Below are 22,486 nucleotides of genomic sequence, written 5' to 3'. Positions count from 1 at the left end.
CCGGGCTGTGGTGCCACATGTCTTTAATCCCAGCACTCGGGAGGCAGAGGCAGGCGGATCTCTGTGAGTTCTAGACAAGCCTGGTCTACAAGAGATAGTTCCAGGACAGCCTCCAAAGCCACAGAGACAACCTGTCTCAGAGAGAGAGAGAGAGAGAGAGAGAGAGAGAGAGAGAGAGAGAGAGAGAGAGAGAGAGAGAGAGAGAGAGGACGGAAACAAAAACTAAGGAGTTTGAGTATGTGCTCCTAGATTCTCTGAGTCTGGAGTGTTGAAGGGACTGTAGAAGAAATAGAAGCAGCATGAAAGTCAGCCTGGGAGCTTCCTGTGCTTTGATGGACATCGTCCAGTTACAGACTAGAAAGACAAAGATCCCTCTTAAAAGTCGAATTTGAATAAAGAAGGTTAACAAAACCATTAACTAGACTTTGGAGAGCAGAGCCGGTGGATGAACTAAACTCTCCATACAGAACATTTCTAGATATGAGTTCAGTGATAAACAGTGTTCATGATTGAACTTCCCCAAGTAGTACTGGTTACAAGAGGCAACTCTTCATCTCCTTTGCAGATTATTTAGTCCTTGTTCAAAGTGTGAATAAAAATGTGATTTGTAGCTGAGCAGTGGTGGCACACACCTTTAATCCCAACACCCGGAAGGTAGAGACAAGTGGATCTCTGTGAGTTCAAGGCCAGCCTTGTCTATAGAGTGAGTTCCAGAACAGCCCAGGGCCACACAGAGAAACAGTCTCCAAAACAAAACTAAAGAGTATGATTTGTACTCAGAGTTTAAATAATTAAATAACATGAATGTAAAGAATGTCCCCATCTCAATACAGCTGTTCTGACATTTACAGTAGAGACTTTAAGTCATATATCTTCATATGTCATCTAAGAATGTTACAACAAACAAAACAGGCCCAAGGGGATGTTTTAAGGAATTTGGAGTTGGGATTGGAAAAGAAGATGTACTTAAAAATATTCTGGGTGTAGAAAAGATAATATATAATATTAATTATTATAATAATATATTAAGTAAAATATAATAAAAATGATAGAACTTGGTTGATAAATGGATTTGTGGGGCCCTAAAGAAATAACATGGAATGAGTTGTTTCTCAATGGAGGCTAGATCCACCCTTTCCATATCTGTGAACTGACACTTTGCTAATGAAATGCTTATGTTTCTTTCAATCATCCGTTCTCTAGTTACTTTAAATTACATTATTTTTAAATTAAGCTATACCATTAAATGTAGCAAGGAAGAAATCAACATGCTATATTAAGTATAACTAGTTCTTGTCTAGAAAGAAATGATCATGGACTGAAGAGCTTCCTCGGGGGTTTGGAGAACTTGTTCTTCTAGAGGGTCTGGAATTGGGTTGCTAGCACCCACATGACTGTTGATAGCTGTCTGTAACTCTACTCCCAGGGGATCCATTGGCTTTTGTGGGTATCAGGCAGACAAGTAGTACAGACAAAACAAGAAGGCAAAACATCCACACACATTAAAAATTAAATAAAGTTATATTGCATTAATGAAATTCAAAGTAGGTACATTTTCTTAAGATTCTTTTTTTAACCCACTAAACACTAAAGCTTGCTTGTTTTAATCACAAACATTGATGACTATTTCTATTCATGCATACTGACTCTATAAGTAATAAGTTTTATCTATTACTGTAGGTCATACCTCACTCCTGTTAGAGACGAAGAGTCTGAATCCCAAAGAAAAGCAAGATCTAGACAAGCAAGACAGTCTAGAAGGTCAACACAGGTATATTTAATGTGTATAATATAAAGAACATGTAGATAATTAATGCATGCCCTTTCATTTTCACTTTGCTGTATGAATAATCAGAAAAGGTAAAGGTTGTTGTACTTATCCTTCCATAGTTTTTGTATATAAGGTTACACTTTTGGTATCTTATTACATCTAATTAGTCCTTTGTCTCTTTGAGTATTGTTTTTAATCCTCCATACCCAATTTGGTTTCTGGTACAGAGTATTCATAGGTGTTAAATGAGTTAATCACATGATGCTTTTGTTTTGTTTTTTTCAAGACAGGGTCTCTCTGTGTAGCCCTGGCTGTCCTGGAACTCACTCTGTAGACCAGGCTGGCCTTGAACTCAGAGGTCCTCCTGCCTCTATCTCACAAGTGCTGAGATTAAAGGCATGCACCATTGCCCAGCCATATGATGCCTTATAATTGTTAAAGTCTTACGAATATGTGGAGGTGAAGGAATGGAAAATAGGCCTGGTGTTCAGTATAGGAAATAGCAAGTTAAGAGTGGTGTCTCTCAAGGTAGTCACTTTCCTACTTCCTGCTCGTTGTTCTGATTATGGTATTTTCCCTACATTTGAGGAACTCCACAGTAGTATGGATTCAACTCTTTGAACCCTACCATTACTTGCCTTTCGAAGCGTTACGTTTGTTTGGTCTTAAGCTATTTTTATTATTTAGCTTGTTTTCAATGGTCTAACCTGAAAACAGTACTTACTTATTGAAGACTTTGTCAAACCTCAAGTTAATGTGTGAAAATGAATCCATGTAGTGTATTATAAAAATGGTATATTGTATGGATTGGCTCTTCTTCTGAAATTAGAAACATTCAGATTTTTCCATTTTCTTAGTATTTTGTTAGTTTATAAATAGAGACTGTTTCTTATCTATAGTTACAACTTTCCCAATTCCTGTCATTGTTGCTGTTTGTAAAGTGAGTGTGACTTACTGTATTAAAATTACATTCATATTTGATTTATCAGCTTGTAAAGTATTCTTTTTAAATGGTCTTTAATGTGTCTCACTATTTATGCCTTTCTGATGTGCAGGGCGTAACACTGACTGATCTTCAGGAAGCTGAAAAAACAATAGGAAGAAGTCGTTCTACAAGAACCAGAGAACAAGAAAATGAAGAGAAAGAAAAAGAGGAAAAAGAAAAACAGGATAAAGAGAAGCAAGAAGAAAAGAAGGAGTCAGAAACATCTAGAGAAGATGAATATAAACAAAAGTATTCCAGATCATATGATGAGGTAATGCTATGGGCAGCATAGCTGAGTCAAGTGTCATGAGGGATTCTTGGGGTTCTGAGTGTGCTGAGATGTATAGCCTAACAAGCTGCGTGACATACGTGAAAGGCTTGGGCTAGAGTCCAAATGGCTTTAGCATGATGCAAATAGTGCTTGTTCTTTGAAGTCAGCATTGTGTCTTATGTGTCTTTACTGTAATTACTATTTCCAATGGGTTTCATCTTTAATGTTTCACAGACTTATACACGTTACAGACCAGTGTCAACCTCCAGTTCCACCACTCCATCATCCTCCTCACTTTCTACTATCAGCAGCTCACTCTATGCTTCAAGTCAGCTAAACAGGCCAAACAGTCTTGTAGGTATAACTTCTGCCTACTCCCGGGGATTAACGAAAGAAAATGAAAGAGGTAAGAAATCACTTTTTCAAGCCATCTTTGAGGAGGTTTCCCTCCTTCCAGTGCACCTCAGGAAGACAATCTTAAACTGATTGAACAGAAATGGTGCAAGCAGTCGTGTTCTGTGTGTTCAAAGGCCCCTGTAGTCTTGTAGTATGGAAGCCATTTGCAGGGAGGAAACAGCAATCATGTTTATACGATTTGCTTTTAATGAAAGATGGGTAGATTTTTCAGTGACTGTGAAGTGGTAGAAAACAGTGGTAAAGGAGCAACTGGGCTCCTACCATCTGTCCCATCATTTGTTTGGTCTGCTTGTTTCCTCGCACATTATTAGTTTGGGTATAAATTACTATCACATATTAATAACTGCATCCCTATTCTTCCCACCAAACACCTTGTTTTCGACTTGCAAATATTGTGTCTTTGGAAAATGTTTTTATTTTGGACAGCAAGAAAGTAGAGATAATTTGTACTCATGGCCAATAACTGTGCCTTAATGGGAGATTGAAATGCATGCTTTGTCAAATATATACAAGTACTGATGGAGGCAAAAATTATTTTTAATTGGAAAAATGTAGACTTCACCTAAGAGGCTAACTTAGAATTGGGGTGTGACTTTTCTTTTATTTTGTAAGTGCTGGGAAAGGATAGATGTATGAGGGTAAGTATGGTGGCTCACCTGTGGGGGTCGGAGGACAGATTGTCAGAATCTGTTCTCCCCTTCCACCGTGTGGGTCCCTTGGCTTGGCAGCAGTCATATTTACCCATTGAACCAGCCAGCCAGTCCTAGAATTGTTTTGCCGTATCCTTGTAAAGACGTTGTCAAGATAAAATGTACTCATGTGGCGTATAATCCATAATAGAGGGAGAGAAGAAAGAAGAGGAAAAAGAAGGTGAAGATAAATCACAAGCTAAATCAATCAGAGAGCGACGGAGACCTAGAGAAAAAAGGCGGTCGACTGGAGTTTCCTTTTGGACACAAGATGTGAGAACCTGTTAAAAACACTTGATAGTACACTTAACCTTCCCAGCGCTTGTTCAGAACTGCTGCATCCCTGAGAGTATATGTGTTTTAAATCATTAGTCCATTATTAAATTTTAAAATACTTTATAAACAGTCACACACACATATATATAACCTGAATAAATATAGCCTCTTGATATTTTTTTGTTTTTAACATTTTTTAGTAATTTCTTCACAAAACTGAGGGTCAAATTGAAGCAACAAACATTCTAGGCAAACGAATGCTTTGGCAGTGAGATACAACCTCAGTCCATAAAACCATTTTATTAAAATTTGATCTTTATCCAGAAACATAATAAATAAATGTATAGCTTCATGACAGCATAAAAATGGCTATACAAAGTCCCCATACTCTCATCGTTTTTAATGTCGACTGTTGACACATTTGAGTACAACTGTATTCTCTTTTGAAGTACATCTATGCTGTTATATGTAGCAATAATTTACTTTTATGGCTATAAAAAATGAATCTCTAAATTGTATGCATTCCTCCATTGAAAAAACAGAAGGCGCCAGGCTGTGGTGGTGCACACCTTTAATCCCAGCACTCGAGAGGCAGAGGCAGGTGGATCTCTGTGAGTTCTGTAGCCTGAGCTACAGAGTGAGTTCCAGGATGGCCAGGGCTACACAGAGAAACCCTGTCTTGAAAAACCTAAATAAATAAAAAAGATTTAGGAAATTATAAACCTATTTCTTAAAGCAGTCCTATGTCAGAAGTGTAACTTTCAGTTTCTGAACTATAGGCAAAAACTATTAAAAATAAAATACCTTAGTTTTGAAAATTGGGAAATAATGTATGAGTGATAAGGAAAAAATGAGGGGAAAAGCAAATGTATTTTGTTTCCTTTAAAATTTTTAATATTGAAAAGCTGAATATACATAAGTTTTGTGGTATATTCTACACAGAATCATCCTAAATTGAAAATCTCAAAAGTAGCAAATGTTCAGTATCTGTCTGTTTTTATAACTTGGTTTGACAATGTGCTTTAGAGTGATGAAAATGAACAAGAGCGGCAGTCGGATACAGAAGATGGTTCCAATAAGAAGGAGACACAGGTAAATGGCATTAGCGCACTCCTGGGTACACTTCCAAGTTACTTTTAGCCATGCTCAACTGTATTCATTCATTCACAATAGTTGTTGCATGCTGCTCTGCCTGCTGCAGGTAGTGTGAGTGATGACTGACTCAGGTCTGGGTGAGCTGAGAAGGACATGGAGAATGTTTTAGAAGTGACAGAAGGAGGGGGTACAGTAACTGTCGGAATTAATCAGATGTACACTGTATGTGGGTACAGTTCAACTTAAACTTCAGAGTTGAGCAAGTGAAAAAGGAAGGAACGAAAAAGTAAAACTAAAGAAATGTAAACATATATTGGCCAAAGGAAACTGCCTCAAAGGTCTCAGAAGTGGCAGGAATCTAGAAGTCATAGGCTCAGGTTTTATTCCTAAAGTTGGCAAAGTTGTGATCTAAAGAAAATATGGCTGGGTGGTGGTGGCGCACACCTTTAATCCCAGCACTTGGGAGCCAGAGGCATGTGGATCTCTATGAGTTTGAAACCAGCCTGGTCTACAAGAGCTAGTTCCAGGACAGCCTCAAAAGTCACAGAGAAACCTTGTCTCGAAAAACAGAAAGAAAAGAAGGAAGGAAGAAAATATGTCTCTGACTTTCTTTACACATTTTTAGAATTGATTCTCCACAGGAGTTTTCTTCTAATCATACCTTAATCACACCTCATAACCAAGGGTCTTCTGAAAAGAAACCCCAACCCCCATCGGTCCAGTTGCAGCTTCCCTTGGCTATTTTTATACATCCCCTTTTTGCTGTCCAGAATAATAAGATTTAAATGCTCTGTTCACATGTACTAGGTAACTGTGAACATTGCTTCTAAGTCCCAGCATACCTATTTTGACTCAAGATACTTTTGATCTTGAGGTAAGTTGGTAGATAGCCAGCACAGTAAATTAGTACTAACTTGAGAAGTTCAGCAGGTAAACATGGGCCTGGGTTTAATCCTTAGAGCCCACATGGCAGGAGAGAACCAACTCCTAAGGGTTGTCCTCAAGTGTATACCCCACACACATACAGCATCAGTGTCATCTTCTTCATCATCCTAAAATTTTAATTAAGATATATACATACACTAATGTATGTATGTATACATATATATCAGAAGCCTTAAGAAAATGTCCAGGTTTTTAAGTTTATATTTCCACTTCTAGATATATATTCTCAAGGATGTAAATGAAGTATGTAAAGACAAATCTATAGGGAATACATTGTAACATTGCTTGAAAAAGAAAACATTGAAAAAAGAGGAACTAAATGTATATTTAGTATATTACTTGTGTATTTGTATGGGTGTTATATTACAGAATAGTTATATTACAGAATATATTACAGAATAGTTAACAGTTATTGTCTAGGGATTGGATGAGTAAGTGGGAAAGCATAGAAGTCTATATACTATAGACATTTATGTGAATTTATTAATTTAAAAAGTTATAAAGGGTATTTTTATCTAGGAAAGTTTTTGAATAGGGAGCAAGGACATGCTAAATGAAGTTAGCAAGACACAGAAAGGCAGATACTATATGGTTCCCCTTATTCAGATTCTTGAAACAGAAAGTCAAGTTGTGCTCACCAGGACTGGGAGTGGATAGGAAGAGAGAGGTAGGGGTTGTGTGTTAGCTTTCATGGCATTATGAACATATGTAACACTAAGTATTACATATAATTTAAATTGTTTAAATTTTGATTTAAAATTACTTAGAAAGAATTTGAATGATTTCTAACTGTTAAAGTCAGTGAACAGAACTGATGACAAATGTGCATGCATGTATTTTAGTTGTCTATTGTCTAGAATTTAATATCATTGAAATTTTAAATCTTTTTTAAATTGTTCAATTTCTATAAAACTGAAGACTTAAGTCAATAAAATAAACATATTAAGTACTAGGAACAAGGGAAAATTAATTTTGCAAAGGAAATTTGAGCAGATTTTAGTATTATTAGTAAACCGTTAATCTGAAAAAGATTAAACTGTTCTGAAGGAACACAGTAATTTTAGAACATGTAAAAATTACAAATATCAGCCGGGCGTTGGTGGCACATACCTTTAATCCCAGCACTCGATCCCAGCACTCGGGAGGCAGAGGCAGGTGGATTCTGTGAGTTCGAGGCCAGCCTCATCTCCAGAGTGAGTGCCAGGATAGGCTCCAAAGCTACACAGAGAAATCCTGTCTCGAAAAAAAAACCAAAAAAAAAAAAAAAAAAAAAAATTACAAATATCCAAACCCAAGAGTCTTAACAAACCAATTCTGAGTAGTTATTTTACAGAAATATAAATCAAGTAATAGTAGAAGGGGGAACTAAATACCACCCCCAAAAATTATGTTCATCCCAATCGATGATTATTTATCCTATTAGCCATATAATGATAAGAAGAATTATGGGAACTTCCGTGTAGCATGCTGGAAATTATATTTCTTATAGGTTAATTGCTAAATCTCAAATATAAAGCTGCTTTTAGAATTTTAAATAAACTGTATGTATACTTACTATTCTACAGAAAACATGACATCCACCTGCCTGTCTTCAAAAGCAAGGGTGGGTGAAGTGGGTACTTTGAGATGTCACAAAGTAAACTTTCTTATGTCACTTCCTCCTGCTAGGTGATAATAAGTAATGGATGTTTTTCTTAGTCCGTTTTACTTTTCTTCTATTTAAAAAACAATGTATGCTCAGTGTTGCAGGAATTCAACCGAAAATGGTTCAAAATGAAATTGTATGGATTTGTACATGTAAAAACACAGTGATTCTGTGACCATACTAAAATGAAAGAATGAATAAGTTTGTTTAATAGTGGGAAAATCATTGTTACATTATATTTCCTTCTCAATTTCAATTAACCGTTTAATGACAGAATGAATTTAATACGCATTTTGTTTTTTGTTTCTACTTTCTAGACGGATTCTGTTTCTAGGTATGTTTAATTTTTTTTTCCTAATATTTTTTGTCTCATTTTACCTTTGATAAAGAATGTGTTGCTGGATACTTATGAAGTTTGTAGATTTATAGAAGTGAACAATAAAAATCTGAAAAACTGTAGAAGACCTAGGCATTGACTGAAGTGCTTGCTGCCAAACCTTACAACCTGTATCACCGTGTGGGACCCACATAGTGGAATGGGAGAGCCAGTTCTCTTAAGTTGTCCTCTCATTTGTACATGTGTGCTATTGCACATGCACACAAAGTAAACAAGTTTTGAAAATACATAATTTTTTAAAAATTAATTAAGATGGCAGGTGGTGGTGGCACACGCCTTTAATCACAGTACTTGGGAGACAGAGGCAGGAGGATCTCTGAGTTACGATGCCAGCCTGTTATACAGAATGAGTTCTAGGACAGCCAAAGCTACACAGAGAGACTCTTGTTAGGGGGAGAAAAAAAAAAGAACGAAAGAAAGAAAATGGATGAGTGAAGATATTTTTTCTCACCATCTAGCTAGCTCAAAAATCACCAAATCCTGGATTCTAATCTGGATCCATTTCCATTGCCACAGCTGTGGACCGAAGTCCTTGTGAGACTAAGAATAAATTTTATAGCTGATGATTCTATTGAGCTGAAATGTAAAGCAATAATGCTTATCAGAAATTGTAACCCAAATTCATAACCAAATAACAAAGGAATTCAGTTACTAATAGCACACACTTCCTGTTTAAGACAAACCCATTATTTGACACTTGATGCTACTAATTTTAAACACTAGTATATATATCACCAAGAAAAGGAAAGGTGCCCCCAATTGAACTATAATGAATCATGTTATAAATAAAGTATTATGATAAAATCTGAAAAGATCACTTAAAACCTTAAATAATTTAACATAATATGAAACTAGATTTGACTTTTAGGTACAGAAATTATTATTAACTTCCTGTTTGTCATGTATCACAAAAATTGATAACAACTTAAAGAGACTATTACTGACTGTTTGGGAATATCAAGGTGCTCTAGACTAAATGTGTACTAACATAATTTGTGGAAGCCTATAATAAAGTTTTTGTTTTCAACTCATCTTTTGCAGGTATGACAGCAGTTCCACGTCATCAAGTGATCGGTATGATTCCTTGCTGGGTCGCTCTGGTTCATATAGTTACTTAGAAGAAAGAAAACCTTATAGTAGCAGGCTAGAAAAGGATGATTCAACTGACTTCAAAAAGGTATTAGGGCTATTTAGTTGTATGTGTGTGTGTGTGTGTATTACTTTAATATGTGTGTATTATTATAATACTATTCTATAAAACTTGTTTATAAAGAAATTTTGATATGTTTGGGTTTGGTTTTGGATTTTTGAGCAAGTTTTGTTGTGTAGTATCCCTGGCTGTCCTGGAAGTCACTCTGTAGACCAGTCTGCCTTCAAACTCACAGAGGTCTACCTGTCTCTGCCTCCCAAGTACTGGGATTAAAGGTGTGTGCCACCACACCCTGCTGAAATCAGTATTGAAATGCCTTATTTTATTATTAGTTTCTGACAGCTAGTGGTAGGTAACATGTAAAAACCATGTCTTAGTAAGAGAAGAAAAGTCCCCAGGGCTTATATTAGTTGTCTCTGTCTATTGCTGGGATGAGATAGAAAGGGCCAGTCAGAAGGTAGGAAGTATGCATATTTATACGGACATATTTTGTTTCATTATCTTTCCATTTGTTCTCTAGACAGAACCTTAGTATTTAGACTGCCCTCAAACTTGCAAGTTACTAAGTGACTTACATCTATTTAAATAATTAAAATATATTGTCAGTATATAGCACATCTGCATTAATTTTTCTACTTAAACATTATAATCAAGATCTCTCTAGAAGAGCCATGAAAGTAACCTCTTTTTCCTTAATTTTTCTAGCTTTATGAACAAATTTTAGCCGAAAATGAAAAGCTAAAGGCACAGCTACATGATACAAATATGGAACTAACGGATCTAAAGTTGCAGTTGGAAAAGGCTACCCAGGTTTGTACCTTTTTCTTTGTTAGTCTCAAGATAGCAGAAATGATTTAGGTATATCTAAAAGCATACATCTAATTTTTCTGTAGTATTACTTCTACACATATGTTTGGTTAATTTTAATGCTTTATTTAGTAATAAAAGGGAATCAACATAATTAACAGTTAACTAAATATTGATTCCAGGGTCTTTTGTGATGAAGAAAACCAAACCCTAAAGTTTGCATATTCAAGGCTGAGCTACATCTGCAGCCTCTCAAATGGAGAGATGGCTCAGTGGTTAGGAGCACTGGCTGCTCTTCCCAAGGGCTCAGGTTTGATTCCCAGTATCCACATGGTAGCTTACAATGGTCTATAACTCCGTTCCCAGGCAATCTGATGTCCTTTTCTGACCTCCATGGGCTCCTCAGGCACATGGTACACAAACATACATGTAGGGAAAACAGCCATATATGTAAAGTGGGTTTTTGTTTTGTTTCTAATTTAAAGAGTAATTTTTTGTCATTCAAGTAAAAGTGATTTGAGGGCCTGGTTCAGCAATTGAGTGCTTTGTGCTAATCTAGAGGACTCAAGTTCATTCAATTCCTAATACCCAGTGTCTCACGGTTGCCTGTAACTCCAGCCCCAAGGGATTTGACAGACACCTTGTTCTATACCCATGTCTGTCTGTCTGTCTGTCTGTCTGCCTGCCTACTCACCTCTCTCTCTCCCTCTCTGTCTACACACACACACACACACACACACACAGTACTTGTTAAAAGGTACTTTGTTGTAATAGTGCTGGAGGATGATAATGTTTACTCCTTTATAATTAACTTCTTTCTGTGGAACTTCTTAGTGATGCCAAAGCTTGGAATTTTGTACCTAGGAACTTGGAATTGTCTCCCAAGGTCTTTTCCCATGGAACACTATTTTTGAGAAGTAGAAATAGGTATATCTCCTCCCCCTTTGCCTCATCATTTCAAACAAACAAGAAAATGAAAAAAAATTGGTCAAAGAGTAGTAAGGGGCTTCATATTTGAAATCCTACAGAGTGCTGAGTGGGCTGCACTAACTTAAGAAAACAAACTTGTTTACCAGCTGTTAAAGTCTAACTTGAAAGAACTGTTTGCCTCTGAATAATGCTGCATGCTTCTTTCTGAAAGTTCATTTTCCATGGTGAACTCTTATTACCAGGTCTCTTCCCGTCTCATTTCAAACTGTTGCTGTATTGCTTCATCAATAGATGAAGTGCTGAATTCCAGAGTCAGGTGAACTGTAGAGGATTAACAGATGCAATCTGTTGACAGGGGTTTCTTGTGAAGATAAATAGAGAAGTAAAGCTGACAAGAGCATGCTTCATAGCACAGCTCAAAATAACTGGCATGCCCTTCAGGCCTTTGGAAATGTAACGAGTACACTAAACATGGTTTTGCTCTAGGGATTTGGTCACGTTTTCTTGGTAAAGTTACCATTCACTGTTCACCTGGTGTGACTCTGTTATATGGTGAATCAGTTAAGCTGTGTGTCCCCTGCTGAGCGCTTTTCTGTGCCCCTCCTTTTCTGTATGTCATTTATCACCTAATTTTTTCCTGTTGGGTTAGTTTTGATTAATCTCTCTTGCTTAAAAACTCTATAGAAGAGACTTGATAGTAATCAGTTACTATCCAGTATAGATCTGCCTGGAAATGTTACTAGCTGGATGGACATGGCACTGCACAGCTTATAGAAGAATGTGTGCTTAGAGCTAGGGCTGAAAGAAAAGAAAGTTATTTTTCTGCAACCATGAATACATGTAGATTTCTGATTCTCGTCTGTAGCCAGACAAGCGAGTCTCTGAGTGTACTGCTGAGGCACTGTCTGCTTGCTTCATACAAAGCCATTGGTCATGTTAATAAGCCTACTTCCTTCAGGGTGCTGGAAATCTGTCAAGTCACATTAGCCACTGCTGATGGGTCAAAAAGGAAGCGAGCATCTGAGGATGTTTTTCATGCTGTTGTAGTTACTCATTTTCACCCTCAAACTAGAACTGCTAAGGAAAAAAATACATAAAATGAGAGCTATGAAAACCATTCCATTCTTAAACATCACTTTTCTTTATCATTTCAACACATACCCAGCTTTTTATTTTTATTTCTTTTCTGGAATTTGCCTATTATACCACCTGAAATGTATTATGTCACCTGAAAATTGTTACTTTTTGTAACATCTACCAAGGAAAGTTACAGTGTATTCCCTCATCATTATTGATTTACATCTGCTTTTTTAATTTCTGTTTTGCAGAGACAAGAAAGATTTGCTGATAGGTCACTGTTAGAGATGGAAAAGAGGGTAAGTGTCCATCCTACTGAATCAGTGTCCTCCCCTTGTATTGTTCAGATAGGCAGTGGTAGGTTTTGTTTCTATAGACTGCACTAGGATATTGCCAGCAAGAAGAAATGTTGATACAGGAAACCCTTGTGTCTTTTTTCCCCCAATATATTAATTAGTTGTGGTATTTTGCTTATATTTCCCTCCAATTACTATTATTGCTCAGGAATATGGACATGGCCATAGAAGTACATTTGTAAGTTTAGTCTGAAAACTTTGAGATTGTACCAATGATCCAGATGTAGAAAGAAAACCTATAGAATGTAGCACTTCTGAACATTAGTTAGACTTACAAGGTCGAGAGGAGAACATGCATTGTGGTTACTATGATCAATATTGACGTCAAAGAATAAATAACCAGAAACAGTTAATGTGGGAAGCATTTTACTTTTCCAACTTTATGATTTTTCAAGACAGGGTTTCTCTCTGTAGTAGCTCTGGCTGTTCTGAAACTTGATTTGTACACCAGGCTGGCCTCAAACTCATTGAGATCTGCCTGCCTTTGCCTCCCGAGTGCTGGGATTAAAGGCATGTGCCACCACACCTGGTTTCCAACTTTTTTTTTAATTACCAATTTGACTTTTCAACAAAATAAAAAGGGTACAGAATAAAATAAACTGAAGTCTGTTAGTGTCTGTGATATTTATTTAGTTGTTCTGTACAGTAATTTTTCTTTTATTATGATTTCACCAAATCTTAAAAATTAGTATTTGGAGCCATTTGTAAAGATTGCTGTAACTAGTAATTGCTAAAAGTTTAGAGTCACATATTTTATTAAATTTAATGTTATTGCATATTGTTCATACTGATATATATCTTATGTAACACTGAATTTTATCCCTAAGACATCTAGAAACTAAGATCAGTTCTTGTACCTGTATAAATAATTGATACAGAAAACATAGTGGAATAGAATAAAGTTTATATTTCACAGCAACACTTGAAGAACATTTCTTAAGAAGGCAGTGCTTATTATTACACATATTCTAGCACAAGAAGAAAGTAAAATCATTAATGATACTGTCAAATATAGGTAATTGCTAATTCCATGCCTGTCCTAGTGATACACAGACCTTTATATTCTGTTCTTCTCACTTGACCTTGTTTGTGATCAAATGCTGACAGGTTACAAAGTAGCCAGTATGCTTCTATTTAATAGACCTTAGTGATTACAGTTTAATTAACATTACAGATTAATGTTAAGAGGTCCTAGCACTTATTTGACATTTCTCTATGTAGAAGGCAGACACTGTATTAAACAGTTTACATGTATGATTTTCAATTTGAGAATTAACAGTTTCTTTGAGCTAGTAGGAAGTAGGATCAGGCAGTTGGGAATAGTGTTGTAGTATTGCCCTATAATTGAGTTAAAATCTTGAAGACACCTAGTAAAATTTAGATTCGTGGGAGTATTACCTATCAGTCCAGAATTATGTGGGTGGGTGGGTGGGTGGGTGGGTGGGTGTGTGTGTGTGTGTGTGTGTGTGTGTGTGTGTGTGTGTACACATGTGCCTGTGTGCGCGCGTGCGTACATACATACATATGTACATATATATCCCACAAAGTTGTAAAGATCAAATATGAAGCTATATTTGCTGGTGTTTTGATAAATACAGTGGTTTATGTGAATTTTTCATGGTTGTGTTCTTAGCTAGAGGGAAAGTCTATTGTAAAGTAACATATATAATAGTTTTAAGCATGTTGATATTACATGGATCTAACATGGTACTCATAAGTCTTATAAGTTGGCCTTCATCCCTTTTTTAAAAGCACCTGCTCTAAGCACATTGACATTTACAGTAATTGTACTACATTACTAAATATTAACATTAATTGTTAATCTGGGAAAGAATGTCATTGAAATGGTTTCAGTGTTGTTAAACTAAATGTCAATGGTTTGTATCTGAAAGGTGACCGGCAAGAGTCAGTATCTTCTGGGCGGTATGACCTAACCAGTTTTACAGTTCATCAACGATTGCTGCTTGCTTTCTGCATAACACTCTAGAAATGCTTATCAGATAAGGGAAAATAAAACAGTACACTGCAATAATATATTGTGTGTTGGCTTTGCCTGCCACTCTTTGAAATAAGTTTAAAATAAATGCTGTAATGCCCTCCTATATTCACCGCATTAATGCTACACACAATATCAAACTCAATGACTAAATCTATATAGCTAGAGTTGTAAAGCGAATTGCATAACTAATTCACAGTAAACTTTGTGAGCAGAGGAAATAATTTTCTCTGGGATCCTTTTGATATTGTAAAGTACACGTACTTTAGGCATGTTTGCGTATTGCTTCTCTGCTTCTGTCACTGTAGTATAATTGCATCTTTGTGTGTGTGTGTGTTCTTTTCTACATAGTCCTCAGTCTTGAATATTGGCTTACTCTATCCCTGAGTTTTAGCTGAATTAAAAAAAAAAAACTATAATAATTTAAATATGTTGTGTAACATCTTACTAGAAAGACAGAACTTTAAGGAAAGAGCTTGTGGAAAGTAACTTTAAAAGATCTCCAGTTTGTTTCCCAGTTCTGGAAAGCTCCTTACACAGCACTGGCATCACGTCTTTATGTTCACTGCTCTTGATTTTTTCTTTAATGCTGAAGTATCACTATTTCACAATATAAAAGATAGTGGGAATATAATTAAATAATTCTTGGTACCTTAAATTGATCTAGGAACGAAGAGCTCTAGAAAGAAGAATATCTGAAATGGAAGAAGAGCTCAAAGTAAGTAAGCCATGCTGTTGAGAACGCTGTTTGTGAATTTAAATCTTGTTAATACTGTTATCCTACTGTTCATGTTCTCAGTTCTGATGACCCAATTTGTGAAATCTCTATATCATGTTTCTCTTCCTAAATCCAGGTTCTGATAATCTAGAAGAGGAATTAAAACCTGAAACATTTTGTTACATTTTTCATCTTTATTTTATTTTGTGTTTATATTTATATAGCTGCACATGCCATGCTTGAGTGTTGAGGACAGAGGATATTGGGGGGGGGGGGAGTCCATTCTTTCCACCGTGTACATCCTGGGAATAGAACTCAGGCTTGAAAGCAAGCACTTTTACCCACTGAGCCATCTTTCTGGGCCAAGATCATTTTTCTATTGGCTTTTTCTTAAGAGTTTAATACCTATATAGAATTCATTCTGGTTACTCTCCTCAGCCATCTTCTTCTACTTCACTCCACCTATCAAGCCTCTATCCCCTCTTTTCCCTACAAGCTCCCTTCTTCCATTCATGTTTGTTTTGTCTTCTGACCCACTGAGATCTACCAGGGCCATCTGTATGACCATGGGTTTGGTTTGTTTGTTTCATTTTGTTTTTTCAAGAAGACGGGGTCTCATCTCGATATGTAGCCCAGGCTGGCCTTGAGCTCCCAGAAATCTGCCTGCATCTGCTTCTCAAATGCTAGGATTAAAGGCATGCGCCACTTCATCAGGCAATTTTGGGTTTTGGAACTGCTAATCAATTTGTGTGATACTTCTGATATTCAGGTATCAAAAAAAAATAAATAGTTATATAAGAAGTGAGGTTTATTTGTTCTGCACATTTCTATATGTAGGTCACTATTTCTTTGATGGTAAACTATAGAAGGGGACAGAAAAGATGATATCTCCTTTAAAAGTAAAAGTTACTGAGACTGTTGTAGAGGACTTGCCAGTCCTATAGGTCCTACCTTCTGTCTTCAGTATTAACAGAGGAAAATAATGACCTGAGATTGTGACAGACATGCATCAAAGTCTATATTACCTGTGGTAATAGGTTTTTTTGTTTGGAATGTTGAACACTGAATGGAAAAAATGGTGTAGTTAACTTATTGACTGTTACCACATTGTCTTTTATAAGATATCTTTATCACATCAGAATTATGCTTATGAAATTAGCATTTCAAGTTTTAAACATTTCACTGAATTAGTTTGTAATTAGACCATTATTTTCAAGTAGCTTTGAAAAGTAGAAACAAATCTCTTGAATTTTGTTTATATGTTGTTTAGCTTGATGTAGAATTATAGGAATAAATTGTTGCCTTTCTAAATGCATTGGAGTATTCCCTTAAGATTTTTTTTTTTTTTTGGTTCGTTTTCTGTGATTCTCTGTGTTCTTATTGTACTCTTGAGTATTTCCTTATTTTTTATTCCTATTTCTTTATGTTCTGATTCCTGCAGAACCTGCACCAAATAGACCAAATTGAACCTCTGAGAGAGTTAAATGAGAGGCTGCTGACTGAGAATAGGGCCTTGACACGAGTGGTAGCCAAGCGCTCAGGGTTCTGTAGGCAACTGCAGTCTGTGAGCCTGTAATTTGTAGTTCCATCATTTCTCCTTGGTAGAGCCAGGCAGGTGTTTTTACGTTAGTAAGCGTGTTTTTGTAAAAGCTCACAACTACAGATTAATACCATGTGTCTGGAACTCATCACATATATAACTGTTTAATTATGCATGGCTTCTCAGAATGTTAAAATTATTACTAATTGTATATTGCAACTGATAAACTGCAGTAAAATTAGGGAATGATTTAGGAATTAAAAGACTTGTCTGTCCTTTGTCAAGCTCCTTCAGATTTCTTTCACTTCAAAAATAGTTTAAGTATATCCAATACTTATTGTCCTTTGTGAAGCATAAACATCTAATTACTTTTTAAGTTGAAGATCTGCCCTTTTCAGTAACATCATCTGCACTCAGAGCCATCATCCTTTATACTCATTGTCTGTTGCAGTCTCATGGTCAGCCCCTGGCTCTCTAGAACACTGAGCATAGTAAAAACTGTGGCTCCCTGTAAACGTCACTCTTCCCAAAGGCATAGCTTAGATGAATAGTTTTACAAGTTCCACTTTTGTTCTTCCTAATGTGCCAGTGTCACAGCACATTCTGAAAACCAAAAAAAAAAAAAAAATTACATATTTTGGAAAATACATTTTAATGTCCAAAATAAAAACTTCCATTTCCTAGCCAACCTTCCAAAGTACGTAAAGTTTCAAAGTACATGAAGTTTATTCTTAGTAGAAAGTTAATGTAGTGGGCTGGAGACATGGCTCAGCATTTAAGAGCATTAGCTGCTCTTTCAGAGGACCTGGATTCAATTCCCAACACCCACAGCTCACCAATGTCTGTAATTGCAACTCCATGAGTTCCGACACCTTCACACAGACACATGTCAAAAACACCTATGCACATAAAATAAAAAATAAATATTTTTAAAAAGAGAGTTAATGTAATTTCTCACATTCTCATCCTCTCCTTCATTTTGTCTGTGTAGCAACAGAAAATTGAATTGCTTTCTTTTAAACAAATATTACTCTGTTTACATTGGTTATTCACATTTAATGAGTGCCTCTCTGGGATCAGACACTGTATTAGGTCATCAGACTTGGGTCCTCTAGAGGAGTTCCTTAAGGAATTTTGATAACTCAGAATGAGTTCTCTACTTAGCTGGGTCTTTTGTGGAGTGGCAGTGTTATCCTGCTTCACAGCAAAAGGCCTTGATTTAGGTGTTGACAGGAGCTATGCAATGAACTTACTTTAAGATCCTATCCTAACAAAAACAGGCTTCATTTCACGGCTGCTCTAATATGTGCTTGTGAGTCATAAAATCAACTAGTTTAGAAGTTGATAGTTTTGAAAGATAAACTTTCATTCCATCATTTATTAAACTAATTAGATTCACAAACAATGTTTTTCCCTTCTTGGTATATGTTTTAGACATTAGAAACACATATAACTGACAAAGCTTGATCATTTGTTTTGTGGTGACTTCATAACATTTGTGAAGAACGTTGCTCCACCTTTTTTATTTAAATGGAACTTTCTCTATTTTTTCCCCCATAGATGTTGCCAGACTTAAAAGCAGACAACCAGAGGCTAAAGGATGAAAATGGGGCCTTGATCAGAGTCATAAGCAAACTTTCCAAATAGGACGGAGAAGAGAAACAAGCAAAGCAGCAGGACTTGCACATACTCCGCAGTGGACCACATTGGCAGCCACTGGACACCCGAAAGAACCTTTGGAGACTCATTTCCCGATATCCTGCCAAATGCCCTCTTATCTAGGAGTTTTGTTTGGTTTCATTTTCTGCCCCACCCCTTGGTTATCAAGACCATTGTTTCATGTTAAAGCAGCTGCTGAGAAGATTCTGTTTTTCAATGACTGAGAAAACTCGTTTACAGCTCCAGCAAATAAAGAAAGTGTTCAAGGCCAGATATGCCTCAGATATTTAACCAGTAAGCCTTAGTTGTACATAAATACTTTTGTGTCAACAAAAACTTCCAGCTCTCACAGAAGACAGTTATTCAACATTTGTTGTTTTTTGATGTGCCACAGTTTCTAGTTTCTCGATATTTAAATTTTTGGCTTTACATCTGAGTTTGGGTTTGTATCTTTTCCTTCTAGCTCTTCATGTGGCAGAGTCTCTCGGTGTTCACACCTGTCTCATTGACAGAAAAGAAACTTTGCTCTTCTGAGCTTCCTGTCACGCGTTAGGCTAATGTGTTGTCTTCCACCTGGAACTGAATTGCTTGGTGGAACATTTGCTTTCACTGTTTGTGCAATATGCATTTATTTCTTAGATGAATGCTTCAAAGTCCATTGAGATTTGATCTTGTAAGTCCTACCTTCTGCCTTCATTGGTCACTTTTTTGTTTTGTTTTTTATTGTAGTATAAGATGTTAGATTCTGTAATCTTCACATTCATTTTAGCAGGTACTGAGTGACGCTGTATATATAAATAAGTGTATTGTTTTGATTTTTAGACAACCACATGGCATGCTTGACTATTTTCTTAATTCAAGTGTCTGCTAATGCAAAGTAGGCTACTCCATAATGGTGTTTCAAACAGAACTTGCTAACATTGGGATATCAGGACCTTAACAGTAACACGGTTTATGGAGCCCTGTCTTTACAAGTTTTTCTACTGTAAAATGCTTTTACTTTTGTTTTCATTTGGTAGTATTCAAACATATTAAAGTTGCATAAGAGAATTGCTTCACATTTCACATGCCTATATTTATCTGAGTGCTGTCTAAAACTGTTGTGCCAGCCAAAGTAGTGCTATGAAATCATTTTCAGACTTAATCTGTGATTAATGTTAAGTGCACTGTTATTGCCATGTGAAGAGGCATCCGCTTTGATACCATCGTCATGTTCAGACCATTTTTATACATTTCAGTGGCCTTTTTTAAAAAGGAAGAAAAAAAATAGCAAAACCAAGTCCATAGTAAAACTGGCTTTTATTTGAACAAATAATTTTTATATTTTCATTAAACCATGAAAAAAAAAAATCTATTACATCTTCCGGGCACATAACTGTCTCCTTAACCACTGAACAGTTCAGCCATTTGAATAAATTGTACATTGTAAAGCTTATAGTAGCTGACTGTATTATTGAGTGTATTGTATACTATATTAAATGTGAATTTGTACCCCTTCATTTTAAAAGGTCATTGTGTCCTACTGCCTATTTTAGATGACTTTGGGGTTGGGGAAGGGTGTTTTGGTAAGTAGAATTGTAAGTTCTCTCTCTTGATTGGTTTTATGAAGATATAAGGCTATACTCTTACTACCAAGCTCAGGATTCTTGATTTTAAAGGTACAAGGATAGATGTGAGGAATTTATTTTTGGTTATATTTGAACTGTATGAATGGCGGGTCTGAATACAGAGTATTTCGTGGTCTAATGAGGAGGTAAAATACACAGATAACTGATGAGTTTGAGTGACTGCAACGTGTTCTGGGTGCACAACAGTTAGGCATGCTGTGGTTTAGATTTGTGAAGTTTGGATGCCTGTGAAGAATGATTAAATACATGTTTCTAATATTTTAGTGTTTTGTATTTAGGTTATTTATTCTTTGTATCTAAAATTGAACAGCTACTGTGCGATATTGACTTTATTGGTAGTATTGAGCAGACCTTGTTTCTGCATGAAACGTTGCAAAACCCACTATTTTGGAAATAAAAAATGTATTTTGACATATACAAATAAAATGAATAAAACTATTTTAAATGTGTGAACTTTTAATGAAAACAGTTTAAATTTTGTTCTGAGATATTTAAATTCTGCATGGGTATTTTTTCACTAATTGCTTTACTTGGATACCAGTTTGAATAATTTTTAAAATTGTAATATTGTGATAATTTGCACAGCAATGTACATGCTCATCTGTAAATGCGATCTTAATTGCCATATTTATGCAATCTGTGTACCAATTTGGACAAATGTTTATGTATTTTACATAAAGCTATCTATATGCAGAATCTGACACCTAGTTTTTTTATGACAAGTGGCTAAAGATAATGGTAACTGAGGCTCAAGATAGTTGCTTTGTATCATGAGATTTCATTTCCATAAACATTTGCAGTGTTTAAAAATCCAACTTCTGCTTTTTTCTTAGCTCTAAACTCAGGCTTAAGAACATGCACGAAGATACTATTCCACTGAAATTAGAAATTTTCCGTTTGCTATTAGATTATTTTCCAAAGAAGAAAAACATTTCATATACAAATATTGAAAACTAAGAGGGAAGGCATAAGAATGTTCCTGTGAAAAGTAAAGTGGAATTTTGCTCATCCATTAGGCTGCTTTGTTCTTTTACCTAAAACTTCATTTTCATTGCCGGGCATGGTGGCATATACCTACAGTCTCAGCAATTAGGCACTAGAAGATCGGGTATTCAAGGTCACTCTTAGGTACACAGCAGGTTTGAGGCCAGCCTCTACTACATGTGATCCTGCCTCAAGCAAACAAGAAAATAAATCATATTACCATTTAGTCTTCCAGGCTTCTCTGAGACATCATGACTTCCAAAGCCAGGACTCACTGGGTCTGTTACACAAAGAAAATGTACACAAGGCCAGATTCTTCTCTAACCTGGACCATCTTTTCTAAAGCTGGTGTGGCTTTGTGGATGTTCTTTGACCTTATACATAGAACACAGAGCAAGTGCTGTGAGCAGTTGTATCGCCCAGTCCCATCTCCTAGTGAAAATCTAGTACAATGATGAAAGATAACTGGTACTTAGTCTTTCTTGTCATCCTCTGTCTTCTGCTATATGAGTGTGTCTTCTGAGTATACTTGTACAGCGGGGATAACATACATAAAAATAATACAATACGGAAGTACTAGGTTTAAAATAAAATACTACTTTCTTCGTGTATCCAATACTAAGTCCTTATCTTGGCTTTGAAAAGCATCTCTGTCTATATAAATGACAGCACCTTTTCCCTTGAGTAAATGACAAATGTTATATTTCTGTTTTGTGCCTACAAAAAAGCAGGTTACAAAGTAGTAAAGTTGTGTTGTGTGTGTGTGTGTGTGTGTGTGTGTGTGTGTGTGTGTGTGTGTGTGTGTGTGTGTGTGTGTGTGTCCAGAAGTACTTTTGTAATGTTGTAACATACCTATAGCATTTGGGAGGTGGATCTGTTAATTGATGTGTTTTAATGCTCAAGCAGTTAGATGATTCCTTGATGCAGACTGTGACCATGGCCAATAGTGAATCATGCTTATAAAAAATTGCACATTCCTATGTGGGGGGAAAAAGATTCTTTTCCTAGTCTTCTTTCTAAATGATTTTTTTTCTCCAGCTGTCAGTTGATGCTAACTGTATTCCTTGGTAAGATAAGCAATTTTGATTGTAGTGGTATGTTTTTCTCTTGGTGACCATATGTATAGAATGCCGAGTATATAAAAAGAGAG

The 22,486-nt window shown here is 36.1% G+C and overlaps 1 protein-coding gene across 4 annotated transcripts in view; it reads left to right on the top strand.

The window, feature by feature from the left end:
* Ppp1r12a (protein phosphatase 1 regulatory subunit 12A) overlaps positions 1-21,048 on the top strand; it is a 114,084-nt gene extending 93,036 nt beyond the window's left edge. For all 4 annotated transcript variants that reach the window (XM_027392459.2, XM_027392462.2, XM_027392458.2 and 1 more), the window contains 11 exons: positions 1,681-1,771; positions 2,827-3,027; positions 3,262-3,433; positions 4,285-4,406; positions 5,436-5,501; positions 8,412-8,428; positions 9,533-9,668; positions 10,347-10,451; positions 12,707-12,754; positions 15,475-15,525; positions 18,626-21,048. In XM_027392459.2, coding sequence (XP_027248260.1) covers positions 1,681-1,771; positions 2,827-3,027; positions 3,262-3,433; positions 4,285-4,406; positions 5,436-5,501; positions 8,412-8,428; positions 9,533-9,668; positions 10,347-10,451; positions 12,707-12,754; positions 15,475-15,525; positions 18,626-18,712 — 1,096 coding nt within the window. In that variant the 3' untranslated portion in view covers positions 18,713-21,048. The remainder of the gene's footprint in view (positions 1-1,680; positions 1,772-2,826; positions 3,028-3,261; positions 3,434-4,284; positions 4,407-5,435; positions 5,502-8,411; positions 8,429-9,532; positions 9,669-10,346; positions 10,452-12,706; positions 12,755-15,474; positions 15,526-18,625) is intronic.
* Positions 21,049-22,486: the final 1,438 nt, after the last annotated feature.

The sequence above is a fragment of the Cricetulus griseus genome (assembly GCF_003668045.3).
Source record: "Cricetulus griseus strain 17A/GY chromosome 1 unlocalized genomic scaffold, alternate assembly CriGri-PICRH-1.0 chr1_0, whole genome shotgun sequence".
In the NCBI taxonomy this organism is placed as follows: domain Eukaryota; kingdom Metazoa; phylum Chordata; class Mammalia; order Rodentia; family Cricetidae; genus Cricetulus; species Cricetulus griseus.
Note: the sequence above shows the minus strand (reverse complement) of the source record. Positions and strands in the feature narration are given on the sequence as shown.